Source organism: Acyrthosiphon pisum, chromosome A1, assembly GCF_005508785.2.
Source record: "Acyrthosiphon pisum isolate AL4f chromosome A1, pea_aphid_22Mar2018_4r6ur, whole genome shotgun sequence".
NCBI classification, from domain to species: domain Eukaryota; kingdom Metazoa; phylum Arthropoda; class Insecta; order Hemiptera; family Aphididae; genus Acyrthosiphon; species Acyrthosiphon pisum.
The window spans coordinates 76,538,912-76,558,094 of record NC_042494.1 but is presented as its reverse complement, the minus strand read 5'-3'; the positions used below and the strand labels follow the sequence as shown (position 1 = coordinate 76,558,094).

The window sequence follows — 19,183 nt, the reverse complement described above, 5'->3', positions numbered from 1 at the left end:
ATGACATAAATACATAATTTACCTAGTAAAATACAAAAATTTGGTTTTTATTTTCATGGTTTTTTTTTCTTGGTTTTTTTTTCCGTCTACCATATTAAATAATATCCAACTTGGTAACAATACCTACAATTAATATTTAGTGAATGAAAAGATAATTAGTATTGAATATATTCCTGATCAATATTATGACGGTATAATTATTAATGAAGATCGTGAATCATAATACTTCAAAAAATGCTAGTATAAATATTGATATAGTGAGCAGCGCATTTCTAAATAGAACATCGCATAGTTCACTCGTTAAAATTAATGATGAAGTAATAATAACTAATACCTACCTAGTCATTATTTTTACTGAAATAAAATTATCTTAGTATCTTCTCTGATAAAAAAAATTTTAAATATCAATTAGAACGATAGTTATTTAATTTGTCAGGTCTTTCTGTTACACCTTGTATATTATTATTTTTAATGAATTTCGGTAATAATATTGAGATCATAAGGCGTTCTGTATAGGCAATTTAGGTACACCCCATTACGTATTATTCAAGACATAATTCTCATAATAATATTTATTATTGTTATACGTATTTTTATTAGTGAATAGTGATTGCTAATTAGTGATTACATAACACCAGAAGATGCTCGCCAAGGACTATGTGACTACCTCTACATCCTATTTCATATTTGTGAGTGGGGTGTTTTAGACTTATAGGCCACCCGATCAACTTCGAGACATACATATAGCCAAAAATTATGCTTAGTAACTATCTAATAACAATGTTAATAAATAAAAATGTTAAGAAAACAATGTATTATTCTGAATAAATATACAATTAGTAAAATATATAATATTATGTAGTATGAATGTATGATGCAATTTTGACTTGAACATAATTTTAATTTCCTTCAATAGGGTTTTTGTTTTTTCTTAATAAATGGTAACTTGGTAACAATTTGGTCAGAAATTCGCGATGTCCTCCAGGAACCTACAAATATATAACAAATTATTGTTTATCAAAATATTGAATTAAAAACAAGTTAAATTTATTTTTTACTTACTGAAGGTTTACAAAAAGCTTTTTGTCTAGTACAATTTTTACCATACACACAAGTGCCATCTTCAATAGGCGAGGTAGATGTTAAATGACAACCTGCTCCAATAATACAATCATTGCCTATTGATAAATTTCGACCAACAAAACCTTAACATTTTTAAAATCATAAGTTTTTATTTGAAAAAAAAAAATAAAATGTAATGTATACTCCATTCACATTAAGAAGGAACATCAGCAGCTGACTTGTGCACAGAAGCATACCTTTACTAAATGACAGGAGTAGAGATGGTTAACTATATGAAGATGACAGATGGGTGTTACAGTGTCATGACCGACAAAAACAGGATGCCACCGAGGTTTCGTTTTAATGTAAATGGACTAAGTTAGGTTATTTTCATACTTTTCGATTCAAATATGTTATTGTCTCCAATAGAGCTGACTCCCTCGATGGTTGAATATACTTCAAATACATTATTAGAACCAATTTTGAGTGTTACAGGCTCAGACTGTTCATGTCCAGGTAAAAATCTATTTGGAAATACTATTTATTATATCAATATTACATAAAAAACTATAAAATTATAATTGTGTATCATTGTATATTATACATTCGTTTATTTTGCCGCACACCGGAGGGTTCAAGGGTAGCAGCTGCTACCCCTGATTTTTTTGGTAGGTGGGTGGGGATCTCCCTGGCTCAAAATATTCACATTATTAAAATTCTACTATGTATAAAAATATTGAATAATTATAGGCTGTAGCCATTAGCCTATAAGCCAATATAGAGGTAACCGATTCAATATGCTACACCTATTTATTTTTGAGTGTGCGCCACTGTTTATATTCATAAAATATAAAAGATACAACAAACAAAACAATAATAATTAAAGAATGACTGAGCAATATTAATACATTTAAGTATGATTCAAATGGTAAAAATGGGTTAATATATATTTTTGAGTAAATCAAACTTTTTTGATAAAAAGTTAAATACTATAGTAGACCAAATATTGAAATATCAGTTTAATCATTAATCAGATTCATATTCATTAATGATACTCACTTGTGTATAATATTGACATATTCTTCAATAATATTATTTTCTCCTATTTCAATGGGTCCAGCTTCGGCTATTAAGGTTACACCAGGATGAATTATTGTAGATGCGCCAAAACTTACTTGACCCTTAACTTTAATTTCTTTACAAACCATAGCTCCTTGACCAATTTTAACCCTAAAAAGGCAAATTATTACTTTATGCACAGTTTAAATATGAAAGAAATTATTACTTCATAAAGAAGATAATAATTTTAATTCCATTTATATTTACTTACTTAGATGACATTTTGAAACGAAATCAAGGAAACGAAACTATTATTTGTAAAACCGTTGTAAAATATAAAAATCTAATACAATATTTTGTTAGATAAAACGAATAAGATAAACATTTTAAATATTGTATTTAAATAATTTTAATACATTAGTATTATAATGATCACTTATTAGCAAGATATATAAATATAAATGTAATATTAAAGATATATCTTTAGTCGTGATTACTACTTATTTTATAGATAACAAAACAAAATAAATATCACAGACTTCTATACTACACTTCTGTACTATATAGAAATCTGTGATAAATATTTATCAAAAATTGATAACTCATAAAATTTAAATGATAATTTCGCACGTTTTTAATTTTTTACATTATATTTTCCAATATCATGTTGATTTTATATTTAATATTTTAATTAGGTAGGTATTATTGGTAAAAAATGTTATATACATCAAACTGTTTATATATTCAATACTTAATTCAACTATCTAAGTCAAAATCAATAAATTATAATATACTTCTATAATAATACAATTTATCTAAAATGATGTTTATTATAAAAAGTAATATGAACATAACATTATTTCATAGCAAACACCTGAAAAAATATAAAAGAATAGGTTGTTACTGTTATTCTATAGACTTTAAACACGGTAAACTAATTTAATTAACATCGTTCTTTATATTTTGGTTTGAAGTATAATATAGTAAAAACTACCTATATATTTTTTATATTTTCAGGAGAAAATCAAATATTACCCAAGAAGTATGAACCTAAAATAGTTGAAAAGTCCAAAAATACTGTATTGCCCAATATTAATAGCTTAAATAATAATACTGACAATCGAAAGACTTTTTCTATCATATTGCCACCACCAAACATCACTGGATCTTTGCATTTGGGCCATGCGCTTACAGCCACTATACAGGATATTATTGTCCGATGGTTTGTAATTTAAATATAATTTTGATTAATCTTTTTATACATTTTTTTTTTAATATTAGGTACAGAATGAGCGGTGTTGATGTAGTATGGGTACCAGGTACTGACCATGCTGGTATTGCTACTCAAGTAGTTGTAGAAAAAAAATTATTTGCTGAAAAAAATGTTAACAGACAAAATATTGGCAAGAAAGCTTTTAACCAAGAAGTGATAAAATGGAAAGAGAGCAAAATTTCAATCATTAGAAATCAATTAAAAAATCTTGGCGTAACATTAGATTGGAACAGAGAGACTTTCACCATGGATGAAGTAGTTATACTTTTTATGTGGATTTTATTTGCTTGTCCTTTTCTTATTTAACAATACATTTTTTTTATCTATTTAAACTTTTAAATACATTTTCAGAAGCAAACCAGAGCTGTCAATGAAGCTATTATTCGATTATTTGATAGTAAACTCCTGTACCGAAAATATTCATTAGTTAATTGGTGTTGTTCTTTACAATCTACAGTTTCTGATATTGAAATAGATCATAAAGAAATTTCGGGAAGAACTTATATTAGCTTACCAGGAAATAATAAACCTGCAGAATTTGGTATTCTCACTGATATAGCTTACAAATTTCACAATTCTGGTTTGTATCTACATAATAAATATTATAAATTATTAGATTAAAAATACATCATTTACTGATTATTAGATCAAGAAATTATTGTATCAACAACTAGACCAGAGACTTTACTTGGCGACGTAGCAGTTGCTGTAAACCCTGATGATGTTAGGTATAAAGGACTTAATAATGTTAAATTATGGCATCCTTTTAGGAAATGTACTATACCTTTAATTTATGATCATTCTGTTGACAAACATTTTGGAACAGGTATTTTTGTCCATAATGATATTTGGGTTTTATAAATAATTTATTTTTTATTTAAGGGGCAGTTAAGTTGACTCCTGCTCATGATGTTTTTGATTTTGAATTAGCTGCCAAACATGATCTTCCCATAATCAATGTTATTGATGAATCTGGAAATATTAACTGCGAATACGATGAATTTAATGTAGATTATGATGAATAATAGTTAATAAATCTAATGTGTTAATATAGACATATAATTGTATGTTTTTAAATATTCCATTTTAGGGTCTACCGAGATATGAAGCTAGAACTGCTATAATTCAAAAATTAAAAGAAATGAATTTATTAAGAGACTCAAAAGAACACAAGATGTCAATACCTATATGTAGCCGCACTGGTGATATTATAGAACATCTACCAAAACTTCAATGGTATTATAACTTTGATATATGTTCACCTTATATTTACTTCTATTTTATATTAACATCTTAAACTGTTTTCCTTTTAAGGTTTATAAATTGTAAAGAAATGGCCCAAAAAGCATCTGAATCATTAAGAAATGGTAAATTAATTATTGAACCTACTCATTATCATAATCAATGGTTTTTATGGCTTGATAATTCTAAGTATGCAACATAATCTAAATAAAATATCAATATTATGTATTTAGTAAGATTGAAATGTATTATTATATTCTTAGAGATTGGTGTGTATCTAGACAACTCTGGTGGGGCCATAGATTGCCATTATTTGAAACTAAATATGGTTGGATTTCTGCACATAATACAGATGAAGCTATTAAAAAAATTGGAGCTAAAATTAAATTATCAGAAAAGGAAATGGCCACTTTGGATATTCGACAAGAAGAAGATGTACTAGATACTTGGTTTTCCTCAGCATTGCTACCGTTCTCTTCATTTGGCTGGCCTGATGAGGTTAAAATTGATCATTGCTATATAATGTTTAAAAAAAAGTTCTAATGCTAAATTATCTTAGACGGAAGATTTAAAGAAATATTACCCTTTGAGTGTTATGGAAACTGGACATGATATTCTAACATTTTGGATTGCCAGAATGGTGATGCTAGGCACATTTTTAACAGGATCACTTCCTTTTAAAGTAACATTTGATATAATATAATAATCATTTAAGAATTTTTATAGAATTTTTGTATGTTTAGAATGTGATTTTACATGGTATGATATGTGATAACCACGGTAGGAAAATGTCCAAAAGTCTAGGAAATGTTGTAGATCCTGAAGATATCATTAATGGAATTTCATTAGACGTAATTTCCAATATTATTATTTTACTCTTTTATTCTTTTTAACTCGTTTAATTGTATAAATTAGGATTTACAAAACAAAGTTAAAGCCAATGCTAAATTGGGTACAATATCTTATGATGAATTAGAAAAGGCATTGGTGAGGCAAAAAAAACTATTTCCAGATGGTATTAAAGAGAGTGGTACGGATGCCCTAAGACTAACTCTCGTTTCTCAAAACATCAAAAGTAAGTTAAAATAATTGATTTTAAAGCACAAAATATTATAAGACTTATTATTTTTGTAAACTATTGCAGATCAAGTAATTCACTTTGATGTGAACGAATGTTATCAAAATCGCATGTTTTGTAATAAAATATGGCAAGCTACAAGATTTGTACTAATGTGGGCGAAAGAAAAAAAAGTTCATGATTATATATCACCAACTCCCAGTAATATGATCCAATTTTGGATACTGAGTCGTTTAGGAGATTGTGTTCATAATATTAATAACTCGTTCCAAAATTATGATATTTACATTGCCACAACTAAATTGAGACAATTTTTTTACTATGAGTTCTGTGATGTTTTTTTGGTACATATTATTTTATTATTTTCAAATTATATTTTGAATTATAACTTAATTTTTAACTTTTTTTAGGAAACATGTAAACCTATTTTTGAACATGGTACTGACGAAGAGATTCAAACAACTTGCAAGGTGCTATTATATGTTCTAGATACATCTCTCAGGCTCATGAACCCACTTATGCCTTTTTTGTCAGAAACCCTTTATTGTGCCTTACCTGGAAAAAATAATACACCCGTAGCATATACCAAGTTTCCAGAACCAATTGAAGTACATTTATTATACTATATTGTTAACTATGTAACACATGAGTATGAATTAATGAAGGATATTTATTTTTAGTATACGCGATGGCTTAATGAACAGATAGATGCTGATATGAGAACAGTAAGGGATATAGTTACAGCAATACGTAGAATTCGATCAATAAATAATTTTAGCAAAGATCAATCTGAAAGTAACACAAATTAATATTCAATATTTAATCTCAAATACATCAATACATTTTTATTTTTAGTTATACTGCATTCAAAATGCCATAAATTATTACATAAGTATGAAGATATTATTCAACATTTATCAGGATCAAATTTGTGTTTTGTAGAAGAAAATTCTAATTTAAAGTTGAATTCAATTTCTGATATAGTTGGTGATCATACTGAAATCCATCTTCTTTTAAAAGTATGATATCAGTACTTACATAATATGTTTTGTTTATCTTAAATTAACTATATACAAATATGCAATCAATGTTTAATGAAAATTATCACCTGCCCATAAATGTTGTAAACATTTTTAAAAAAATGTTGTTTATTAGGGTGGAAGTTTAGAATACAAAAAATATTATAGTATATTAAATTCAAGACGCCAACGTTTACAAAAACAAGTAATGAAAATGGAAAAATCGCTATCATTAAGTAAAACATTTAAAAATAGTTCAGACGATTCGAGAGTAGCACGAGCAGATAAGGTATAAAATTATCACAGATATTTGATATATTTATTTAATTAACTATTCCCATACTTAATACATTTTTTATAATTTTTAGATGCATTCATTAATGGAAGAAATAAATAGAATCAGCATGTACATGAAAACGATCAAGGACAAAGAATTAGTAGCCGATTAATAAATTTTAATAATGAACATGATGGAATTCAATAAAATAATGTATGGTCTATATACAAAGAGTAGACTGGATAGATTTTAACTAAAATTATGCCGAGGCGAATGGCTGAAAAATTGTTCTTTTTTTTTAAAATATCGAATAAAGTTACCTGCAAATACAAAAAATCTTTGTACGAAATTGAAGTGAGCATTTATTTGTTGGCACAATCTGCCAGCACCGACTGAGCAACCAATAAAAATTACTTAGAAAAATAATTTTTACCTTATAGCTATAAAAAAAAATTTAAATGGAAATAAATTGGTATTACATAAGTTTTGTCTATGCTATTGTCTTTGTTCTAAAATGGGTAACGTTGGTTTTTATTATAAAGCGGTTCTAAAATAGTAAAATCACTAAAATATGGTATTTATTAACTGAACCATGGTCAAATACTAAATCATTAAGCCTTAAACAATAATACAATATCAGTATAATATCACTCGCGGTCTTGTATATAATACTAAAGACTGTAATATCAGCTGACGACCCAACACTATAAAACATGTGTCATAAAAATTTTTGTTTTAACTGGTGTAAAATCCAAATTTTCTCACACCAGTTTAATGCGCTATGTCAATATGGTGAAAATTATCCCAGTGCGTTTTTGTCACACCAATTTGAGCGAGCAAATGTCATGATAATAAGCTACTTTGTATTTATTTTAACTTCGCATAAATCATAAATGGAAATTGAGCAGCTTAAACGGAGTCACATATTATTCAACATCACATTTTTTTTTTTTTTTTTTTGAACTTAAACCCGGCAACTACGGCCATTAGCTGTTTCGTTTTAATGGGTGGGGGGGGGGGGTGTGTGTGTGGAACGGTTTGCATCGGAACCAACACCGTAGTCCACTCGGCCACTACATCCCCCTATCATCACAATAATTCATGATTAATTTTTAATTATACAATTAAAACAACAATTTTAATTTTAATATTTTAATCCAGTCTTTAGCATTTACATTACATTTAAAAACAAAAGTATACCTTTTTATTGATTAATTGTTAACCTAAAATTTGTTTACCTTATCCATTATATTTTGACCATAGACATATTAATATGTCTATGATTTTGACAATATTATGGTTATTATTAACTATTATAATTTGTTTTCTTAATAAAAGATTATTAGTTAAATTAATTTTTCTTAATTAATTTAAGAAATACGATAATTTTCACCGCGCATATTATTGCAATTAGACATTTCTGAATTTAAATATACACATTATACATATTGTATAATAAAACTTATATAATGTACAATTTATTTTCCTCTAAACTTATTTGGGCCACCTCTCTGTTGTTGTGGTCCAGTACCTCGGTTGCTACCACCTCCGCCTCTCCCACTGAACCCTAAAACAGAAAGAACAATTTTATTAAGATTGTATTTAGAATTAATACTGAATTAAATTATTTCTCAACAATAAATATTGCTAATTTGAATAAATAAAATATATATTTAGGTAGTAGCAAGACATTTTAGTTTAAAAACAGTGTAATAACGATTAAAAATTAAAATAATAACATATTTTCAAGTTTTCAACTAAAAATATTTAACATTTAATTGTAATATAAAGAATATTAAAAATATATATAATATAAAATATTATACCTTGTCTAGCTCCTCTAGGAGCACGATTTTTCTGGTTATCTGTTCGGCCACGAGCTTTATTTACAACTATATCTTCTTTCACCATATCAAATATTTCATCTGGTATTCTCAAGTATTTAATCATACTACCTCTAATATAACATTCCGGAAGTCTCCAAAATCTATCTCCATCCTAAAAAAAAATACCTTATATTTCAATTTTGTAATAAATTATCTAGTTCATAGTTCGATGGAATAGACCTAGGTCAATCGGATACATATTATAATAGATCAATTCACTCTAATATTTAAGCTAACAATACTGCTGGAACTACTGGACGTACATTTTGATATATTATGCGTTAGTAAGACGGAGACAATTCATGCGGGTACAACATCTTCTTAAGGCCAAATAATTTGATAAACAAAAATGAACAGATATTTTTTATTAGCAATAAAGCAATAGGTAAATTAAAAAACTAAAATATCCAGATTAATAAAAAGTTGCTAGTCATTTTGTATGATTTTAAATTTTAAAATACCATGGTTTTTAGTTTAAAATGGAAGATACCACAAACACTGTTAAATCCCTCTCATTGACTACATTTTAAAAAACGTAACCAGTATCAATTTGCAGAGGGGAAAACTTCACATCCAGCAGTACACCTCTATAGTTGTGATGAATGTCGTCTGGATCTTAGATCATATACTATGGATGTAGCCATCGAGCTAATTCTTGAAGCCACAATAACCTAGAGCCCGACTGTTAGTGTGCATGCGCGTAATTCTAATTTTAGCCTAGTACCGTGGTCTGATAACTAATAACGTAATATTAATTTATTATCAGTCACTTACACATGCGCAGTAATAACCAAGGCTCTAGCTTTGTTAGTTATTTTGGCTTCAAATCTGATACACAAGCCTATACCGAGTGGCTACATCCATAGTATATGATTTAAGGTCTGGATGCATCAAGTAAAAATAGTATTACAGTATGATTTTCATAACAATACATACTTTAGATGTGCAGATCACTTCTCGTAAATTGATATTCATCCAACTATCGCATGTCACTAAATGTCCGTTGTATGTTTCACCGTTTTTTAATTCCACCAGCTAAAGGCAAATTTTTTATTTTAAATCATATAAACTAGTTCACATAGGCAAATATAACAACTCCTTGATGATATATCATATTATGTGTATTATTAGGTACAAAAGCAATTAGGAAAAAAGTTATTTACCTATAAAAATATAACTAACTTAAAATATTCAAAATCATATCAAATATTACAATAAATAAATTGTAATCTTTAATTGTATTGAAACATATTTAGTATTTTTTTAAGCATTACATTTTGGGTAGGTACCTTTAACATTTTCAAATATACCTACTTTTGATATAAATATGAAAAAAAAATACTTTAAAGCCATAAATTGATATTTGAAATTTAACATAATATGACTTAATTTTCTGTTGTAAAGATTTTATTCTATAATTTAACCTCAATAAGTCAATATCAAAATCTTAAATAGTTTATTAGCAAACATTAGGGTCAGAAGTCAGAATATTTAAATATTTTTCTAATAATATGTTTGTATTATCCATGCAAGTGCTTACCATCGGGTGATTCTGAGCAGTTTTTAATAACGAAAGAGGTAACTGTAACAAAATATAATGAATAATAATCAAATTAAGGATATTATAATATAATATTATTAAATAACTTTTAAATAATGATAAAATAAAAACGAAAAATTGTTACCATTTTATGTGGGTAGTGACTATGCGTCCGACGTGAAAGTTTGAACTAAATATTTTTAAATTTCTTGTCCTGCCGGCGCCCAATATAGAACCCTTAGAAGCAAATTAAAGAGGAACGAACTACAATTTACGAAATACGAATGCGGAACCCGGACTCAAATTGAAATACCGGATAAATTGATAAATTGTAATGAACAACACTATCACGGACTAAATAGTTATGTTGCTATACTATCGATATGATTACAGTAACGATACCTTCTTTCGATACAAGTACTTTTTGGTATCGATACAAACATTGAAAATAACAAAAAATCAAACTACAATCGTTTATCCAGTTCTCGCCTAGTTTTTAACAAAACAAGTTTTAACATAAGACAACTTATACAATATTTTTATATTTATTTATTAAATTATTCTTATGATTTTATAACTTGTCAATATATTTTATATTTATGAATGTAACATGATTTTACACATATTATTAATTATTATAATAATATGATATTTTTCATAAAATATTAATAAAAAAAATTAGGATCGATATGAGTAAATATCGATACTCTTTTGATATTTTTATTTGATTAGATACCAAGTAAAAGTATTGATATAAGTTTTTCTAGCTAGTGACTACTGGATAAACGATTTTAGATTCGAACACAACTACTGAAAATATTATTTTTATATATAATTTTATACATTTTTATTTTTATTCATTTTCTTTTGTTTCAGATCACGATTAAAGATACACTATCTGATACTCTATAACCGCGATTTGGATAAAGCATGAAACATTGTATCGATAACAAAAAGCAAAAAGTACTTGTATCGAAAGAAAGAATACTATACTATAAACATATCGATAGTATCGCAACATCCCTAAGGCCTATTTAACACATGGCGAAAAATCCTTTTCAGACTATAGTAAACAAGTAGTTCATTGTTAATTTGTTTTTGTATTTTGATTTTTGTTGTTAATTTGTTACTTGTTGACGCAGTGCACGGTGTACCTGACATATTATTATCTCAATATATCTATTTTCTCATGTGTTGTTAATTGTTTAGTGGTTTGAACGTTCCTTATTTTATTTCATTTTTATACTTTTATTATTAATTTCCATTTAACGAATGTCAATAACATTTTTGAACCATATAAACATTAAGATTTTATCATTTTGTTAATCTTAAAATAAAAATGGATATTCCCAACGAACTGCCTATTATTTATACAACAAAAGTTCTGATTCCTGGTTATATTTTGAAAATTCGATTACAAGTTGCAAACTAGTAAGAATACATGAAATCATACATTAATAAACAATCAATACTTATACTTAGTCTTATTGTACTTTACTACTTTTAAGATATTCTACAATTATTTATTTATGACAATTTTATAAGATTTTTGCTTCAAAAATGCCTTATTTTTGTTATAATAATCAATTATTGTGTTTTCACAGATTATATAAAATATAATATATTATGTATATTTTATGTAATCGGTGGAGTTGGTTCCATTTAAATATGGTGTTTAAATTGTTTTGAGACATTATTTAGACAAATCAATTTGTCATACCCTCAAAAATATTCTTTAGATTAATCAAAACATAAAAAAATTATTCTACGTAAATGCATTTTGTCTATGTTGGAGTAGGCCAGAGGCAGAAGAACTGAAGATTTCTATGATGCCTATAGTGTAAAAATCTAAGGATAGATATTAACAGTGATGTGATAAAATGTCCAATAAAAAATTGCTACAGGACGGGCTTTAGATTTATTAAAAATAAATGCTTACTTAGAGTATGCTTATTGCCTATAGTTTACATTTTACAATCTATATTTAAGTATACTAGTATATACTAAGTAGGGATGAACTATTGACAGGGCAGTTGCCTATTCGAAAAATAAATACCAGGAGCGATGTATGACACCTGACATGGGATCAAAAGATAATTTTGTGTTAGAAATCTTCTGCCTGCTATATGGCAACATACTTGTACTGATGTAAATATTAGCATAAACATTTTTTTATTAACAAATTTAACTAAAAAATCACACTGTTATGAGATCTACCTTTTTTTTCTTTTTGTGTTTGAGACACTATATGGAAATAGTTTATCACATTACTTGGCCCCCCATTAGAGCACTGCATGGGCCGGGCTGCATATTTATTTTAAGTGTACGGGCCTGAGTGGCCTTTGCTTTTTCTAATTAATCTAAGATGGACTTGGGTTTCGAAAACTAGAAAAGTGTTGGGCTTTAATGGGCCGGGCATTTTATATCAGGATATGGGGTGGGTTGGGCCTGTATTCTGTAAATTATTTTTAAATCTATTATTTAATGAATGCACTACAAACTAATAGCGATTAGCGATATACCCGATGATTATTGGAAATAGTCTTCGTAAACGTAATATAAGGATATTTCTATAAATAATAATAAATTATTAATAACTAGAAAGTATAAACTATACATAATATCACTATTAGCTATATGTCATATTATCATTATCATTTTATGACAATTCTTAAGAATAATAACAATTTTATTTTAAAATATTAATATTATAAGAATAGTTTTCCGGCCGGGCTTTCACTGGGCTGGACTGGGCTTTCAATGGGCCGAGCTAGGCTGGGAATTGTATTAGAATGGTCAGAGCTGGGTGGGCTTCATTATATAATTTTAACTTTAGGAGGGCTTGGGTTTCATAAATTAAAATAATAGAGGGCTCTAATGGGCCAGGTTTTTCATATCGGATATGGACCGGACTGGGCTTGAAAAAATAGGCCCATACAGTACTTTAGCCCCTATGCAGCATCGTTTATTTGTATTTACACAGCATGTGGTTCCGGCTCACATGGGCCATTACTGTTTATTAAATAAACACTAAAAATATTGAAATCTCATTTTGGATGTAGCACCTAGATTAGTTAATCTTTAAATGAAATCCATACATTAAAAATTGTGAGTGAATAGTAAAAAATATAGTTCATTAAGTTTAAAACATAAAAATAAATTTTAATAAACACATTTAACTATACATTTTCAGCTCTAATTTATTGAATTATCTTCAAACAAATTGTGATTCAAAATCAATACATATTGGTATAATACCAGAATCAGATTCTGATAAGGTAGTAAATATTAATAATTTATATTAAAAAATACAAATGAAAGTTGGTGCTTAATCAATATTATTTACACATTTTAGGCTGTAAATATAATTGGAACAGTCGGACAGGTTCTAAGTATAATTAGAGTTGATTCTGTTCCTGAAGATTTTGTTTTGGTCACGGAAGGAATATGTCGTTTTAAATTGGATGAGACAATTTCCGAAAAGCCATTACAAATTAATAAAATCATTACAATTGAAAATTTTAAAAACCTCCAAGGTAATTAATACGTAATTAAAATATATGCTGTCATTCATTAATTAAATATATTATCATAATTTAGGTAACGAAAAGACAATACATGAACTCCACGCTGAGTTTAGTAAAGTGGTGAATGACTTTTTAACATATTCTGAACCAAGCGTATTTGCAAGAGATACACTGAAGGCATGAGCAAATATAATTTAAACTACCTATTGATTTATTGCGTTATCTAATTATTTTATTACTTTACAGATATTATTTAATAAAACTCCCTTGTATCAAACAGTAGATTTTTTGCTAAAAACTTTTATACGTTTAACTCCAGCTGATGCCTACGAAATTCTTAGAGCTACAAGCTTAAACCATCTAGTAAGATTTGTTATAAATTGGTTAAAGCGAGAAACAATTAGTACGTAAAGTTTAATATTGAATATTTTTCATTTGCCATTTGAAGAATTTTATATTACCTATATTGATTATATTATAGATGAGCACAAATGTTCAAAATCTGAAAAAACCGGTTTAGTTCCAGTGCCTTCGACACTTCTTAATAGTATTGGTGCGAATAGGAGTATTTTTCTCAAGAAACCAATTTCACAAGAATTAAATCAAATACAATTAGCCATTAAGTCAGTATGATATATATAAATATTAAAAATAATTTATTTATGTTTATTCATTTTTTGCCATCATTTGTCTTACTTAGAGATTCTGGAATGCCAACATCAATACATAAAATGATTATGAAAGAATTTAAAAGACTTTGTGAAATGAATACTAGCAATCCTGATTATTCTGTATCTATAAACTATATCAGTTATGTTGCTAATTTACCATGGAACAAACGTACAAATGAAACTTTAGATCTGGAAAAAGCTAAAAATGTAAATATTTATTAAAATATTCGTTTTTAATTAAAATTAATTATTTCATATGCTTGTAGGTATTGAAATCAAACCATTATGGCATGGAAAAGGTGAAAAATAGAATACTGCAATTCATTGCTGTAAAGATATTAAACCCAGATCGGCGAGGACCTATACTTTGTTTTATTGGGCCACCCGGTGTTGGCAAGACATCTATCGCTAAAGCTATTGCCACTTCATTAAATCGAACTTTTAAAAGGTAAAATTAACCAACCAACTTGTATTTAAATATTTATACTTACAATTATTGTATTGTATTATGATCAATAACGAAATTAAATTATTTTATTTTAGAATATCATTAGGTGGTATAAACAGCTATTCAGATATTAAAGGACACAGAAGAACATATGTCGGAGCTATGCCTGGTTGTATAATTCAAGCAGTTCATCAAGCAAAAACCAACAATCCTATTATTTTATTGGATGAAATTGATAAGATGGTAAAAAAATTAAAATAATATTGCTATAAATTAATAATTGTTATTTATTGTTGAATTATTATCCAACATACTTTGATCTGTACACATTTTTTGTTTATTATTAGTATAAAGGTTCAAGTGGTGATCCCGCTGCAGCATTATTAGAAGTTTTAGATCCTGAACAAAATAACTCATTTGTTGATTCATATATTAACTTGCCCTTTGATGTTAGTCAAGTGATGTTTATTTCAACAGCCAATAGTGCTGCTAATATACCACAAACATTGCGTGATCGAATGGAAATAATTTATTTGGAAGGATACACACAAGTATATCATGTTAACAAACAGAAATAGTTTATATTACTTAATAATAAAATATTTTACTCAACTTCATAGGAAGAAAAAATGCAAATTGCAGAAATTTATTTGATTCCCAAGATACTTAAAGATCATAATATGAATGAATTACAAATATTTATTTGCAAAAATACCATAAAAGATATAAGTATGTATTCTTATTTATTATTATCTACAGTATTATGTAATAGTATAAGTATTTGATTTTGATTAGTTCAAAAATATACTAAAGAATCTGGTGTACGAGAATTGCAGCGTAAACTTGAAGTTATTTGTCATTATATTGCTGTAGACATAGTTGAGAATGGTGATAAAATAATAAAAAACTATGTGATCACGCCTGAATTATTATTGAATATTCTTGATGTAAGTACAATAAGGAAATTATGTTTTTATGAAATTTGTAACTTAAAATTCTATTTTTCAGAGTGAATTATATAATGTGAAAAATGCACTGGTAGAAGAAAGTTGTAATAGAATAGGTGTTGCCATAGGAATGGCATGGTCCCCAGTTGGTGGGAAGGTTCAAATTATTGAAGCAACTAAATTGTACTCGAGTAAGGAGAAAAATCGGTTAGTCCTGACTGGTTTAGCTGGCCAGACTCTAAAAGAATCAGTTTTAATAGCACAGCATTGGATACAATCATTTGTAAAAAAAGTAAATTACTATATGTTTTTTAGTTGACAGATTATGAAAATCCCCAGCTTACTATCTTAAACTATTCTTTATTATTTAGAATGAAGTGAACATAGACAATTTCTGTGTTCATGTTCACTTACCTACAGGGGGAATTCCAAAAGATGGACCTTCTGCTGGTATTACAATTGTTTGTGCATTAATCTCTCTTTTCTGGAAAATACCTTTGAGGCCAATGATTGCCATGACAGGAGAAATATCATTAAATGGATATGTATTGCCTGTATGTAATGTATTCAATAATGTTTTTAATTAGTACTTTTCTATATTATATATTTTTTGCCTTAAAAGGTGGGTGGCGTGAAAGAAAAAATTTTAGCGGCCTACAACTCAAATATTAGAACAGTCATCATACCTGACCATAACATGAAAGATTTAAAAACAATACCTAACAATATCAGAGTAAGTATATCAAAAATTAAAAAAAAATATGTGGTGTTTTTAAAATAACCAGAATACAGATTTATCGTTGATTTCAAATGTATTACCTCAACACACATACTTCTGTACTATATAGAAATCTGTACCACAACATACATTTAACATAACCATGCCAGTATCAAGCAGTTTTGAATGAGCAATTTTTTTAGTTTTACAAAAATGTATTCCTTTATTGTTTTTCTTATCACATTTTGGAAAAGATGATTATTCCCAATCTTAACATTGGTTGATTGTAAGCGGGAATTAGTGGTTTAGGGCCAGTTGCACCGTCTACGGTTAAACTTCGATTAAGCTTAATCAGCTGATAACAGATATTTAACCGGGCAAATTCGGCCGATTAAACTCCGGTTAACTTTAATCAGAGACGGTGTAACTGGCCCTAATACTTTCTAGCAGAATTTTTGATTTGGTACTTTGTGGTGTCAAAATAAGATAATGAAGTACTTTTTGAAAAAATGGAAATATATTATATTTTTTTTAAATATTATTTTGGAAATAAATTAACTTAAAATTTTTTCAAAAATATGATTTAAGCAATTACAAAAAAATACCTTGTAATAGACATATTATTTTCAAAATATTTAATTATATTTAAGCTTTTGACAAGATAAAATTATTTTTCTTAAAGCTTGATAATTTAATATGGGATTTCTTCGAAATAATTCTTCAGCAATCTAGAAGTATGAAAATTCCTCTTTGAATTTGATTTGTTCATATTCTTTACTCAGAATCGTTATTTTGTTTACAATGAGTATTGTTTTGTTTATTAATATTTTTTGTTTTGCTTATTAAGATCATAATATTATGATTTATGAATTATGATATTGCCTGTCATTTAAAAACATTCAATTTGTTTTAGGAAGATTTAAATATTATCCCAGTGAAACATTTAGAGGAAGTATTGGATATTGTTATTCCTGGAGGATTGGCAATACTGAAAAATCCATCAGTTACAACGATGGAAATATGTAAACTTTAGTCCAAGAGTTATTATTTTATCTATTATTCATTGTTTTAATCAATACCATGTGGAATAAGTTGTGTCAAATTTTAGGGCTTGAAAAATATCTCAAGTCTGTGGGGCGCTTTGTCCGCCGCATCCCACTGCTCAATAAATTTTACCGCTTAAAACCCCGGTATATTTTAGGGGTCGCAAGTGCAAACCCTTGTGATCTCCAGTTTATGCCACAAATGTATTATATAAAAAAAATGTTTTAGTATTAATAAATTACTTAACTAAAACGATTGAATGGATGATTGTAAAATAATCATCAGGTAGTTATTACCGATGTTTAATAAATAAAACATTTTACTTTTTGGAATTTTATCTAGTATTATGTTATACTATCTGATCCCATTCACTTTGTTGACCGTTAAATGTACCAACTCTATATGACTCAAACTTTGTTCAATTCATTATTTAATATTCGGTGTACGGTATTCAAAATTTATCTTAACTTTTCCGTTTCTCGGAATGAAAATTCTTATTCGCCGCATTATTTTATCAGGTAGGCAATCTACCTACGGTGGAATAATACAATCATTTAATACAAAATCCTAAACCAACTGTACTAAATTCTGATGAATAAAAAAAAACAAATTTAACCATTTTTAAATTAGCCTATCTTTTCCCAGAGGTCTAATCTACACACAAACATTCATTTATATATATAAATATATTGACAAAAAATAATAATACAAATCAACAAACATGCCTGTAACCAATAGCAAGCAAATACAATACACTATTTTTATTTTAATCTGCAACTAAATTTTTTTCTTGACAGATGGCACTGTTGTATCTTTCGACATTCAGGTTTTCTATTTTCCGGTGAATTTTCTTTCATAAAAATCTTTTCTTGGCAATTATGAACATCTTAAAAATGCTCCGTTTTTATAAATATAGATGATTATATTACTAACCTTTTATCCTCTACAATGCGTTAGTGGTGCAGCAGTAGTCAATAGTCATACTCATACTTTAAAGGATCAATTGTATCATTAAAATGTGCACCGATAAATATATTACTAGATTACGTATTAACCACTGATTATTAGGATATTCATCAGCGGCAAATTGGGGAGAGATTTCGTTCAGGGAAAATACAAATAACACACTCATACATTAATTCTACTAATTAAGACTCAATTTCATCATACAAAGTTCAATAAAAAATCATACAGAAGCTTAAAGGCACACTATCTTCTATTTACTACATAATACATAGAACAGTAGAACAAATTTTAGAAATATCTTAAGAGGACGTGTCACGAAAAATTTACGCGTGCAACGACCAAGAGGATGCGCTGTTAAGTGTTTTGACGATCCGCAAGCGCGCGGCGTTTAGTCACGCCTACTATTCGCAATTCGCACCCGGCCGA

At 27.7% G+C, this 19,183-nt stretch overlaps 4 protein-coding genes across 5 annotated transcripts in view; 2 read left to right on the top strand and 2 right to left on the bottom strand.

Moving 5' to 3' along the window:
- LOC100164509 (valine--tRNA ligase) overlaps positions 1–7,364 on the top strand; it is a 19,506-nt gene extending 12,142 nt beyond the window's left edge. The window contains exons 1-18 of one of the 2 annotated variants that reach the window (XM_003240643.3): positions 2,741–3,050; positions 3,139–3,343; positions 3,403–3,649; positions 3,746–3,974; positions 4,041–4,220; positions 4,277–4,401; positions 4,485–4,630; positions 4,709–4,825; positions 4,900–5,134; positions 5,196–5,318; positions 5,380–5,487; positions 5,552–5,711; positions 5,781–6,058; positions 6,125–6,322; positions 6,395–6,509; positions 6,570–6,733; positions 6,870–7,022; positions 7,102–7,364. In XM_003240643.3, coding sequence (XP_003240691.1) covers positions 2,942–3,050; positions 3,139–3,343; positions 3,403–3,649; positions 3,746–3,974; positions 4,041–4,220; positions 4,277–4,401; positions 4,485–4,630; positions 4,709–4,825; positions 4,900–5,134; positions 5,196–5,318; positions 5,380–5,487; positions 5,552–5,711; positions 5,781–6,058; positions 6,125–6,322; positions 6,395–6,509; positions 6,570–6,733; positions 6,870–7,022; positions 7,102–7,182 — 2,973 coding nt within the window. In that variant the 5' untranslated portion in view covers positions 2,741–2,941 and the 3' untranslated portion in view covers positions 7,183–7,364. Of the gene's footprint in view, positions 1–2,740; positions 3,051–3,138; positions 3,344–3,402; positions 3,650–3,745; positions 3,975–4,040; positions 4,221–4,276; positions 4,402–4,484; positions 4,631–4,708; positions 4,826–4,899; positions 5,135–5,195; positions 5,319–5,379; positions 5,488–5,551; positions 5,712–5,780; positions 6,059–6,124; positions 6,323–6,394; positions 6,510–6,569; positions 6,734–6,869; positions 7,023–7,101 lie in introns of those variants that run through there. The other variant, XM_029487552.1, reaches the window with a different exon arrangement.
- Positions 798–2,610, bottom strand: Dctn6 (dynactin subunit 6). The gene is given in 5 exon segments (NM_001162752.2): positions 798–989; positions 1,063–1,205; positions 1,459–1,586; positions 2,122–2,292; positions 2,393–2,610. Coding segments are annotated over 5 exon segments (543 nt in total). The 5' UTR covers positions 2,404–2,610; the 3' UTR covers positions 798–899.
- Positions 7,365–8,146: 782 nt separating the features above from the next.
- Positions 8,147–10,767, bottom strand: LOC100167880 (U6 snRNA-associated Sm-like protein-like). Its single transcript, NM_001162799.2, has 5 exons — positions 10,582–10,767; positions 10,437–10,478; positions 9,833–9,931; positions 8,837–9,008; positions 8,147–8,577 (listed from the first exon to the last, which is right to left on the bottom strand). The coding sequence occupies exons 1-5, from the start codon at positions 10,582–10,584 to the stop codon at positions 8,489–8,491; spliced, it is 405 nt and encodes a 134-aa protein (NP_001156271.1). The 5' UTR covers positions 10,585–10,767; the 3' UTR covers positions 8,147–8,488.
- A 507-nt stretch (positions 10,768–11,274) lies between these two features.
- Positions 11,275–18,123, top strand: LOC100166520 (lon protease homolog 2, peroxisomal). Its single transcript, XM_001947672.5, has 16 exons — positions 11,275–11,867; positions 13,630–13,714; positions 13,792–13,972; positions 14,037–14,140; positions 14,210–14,366; positions 14,445–14,586; positions 14,664–14,841; positions 14,901–15,082; positions 15,178–15,325; positions 15,430–15,633; positions 15,703–15,811; positions 15,878–16,029; positions 16,091–16,321; positions 16,401–16,583; positions 16,652–16,762; positions 17,661–18,123. The coding sequence occupies exons 1-16, from the start codon at positions 11,776–11,778 to the stop codon at positions 17,778–17,780; spliced, it is 2,379 nt and encodes a 792-aa protein (XP_001947707.2). The 5' UTR covers positions 11,275–11,775; the 3' UTR covers positions 17,781–18,123.
- Positions 18,124–19,183: the final 1,060 nt, after the last annotated feature.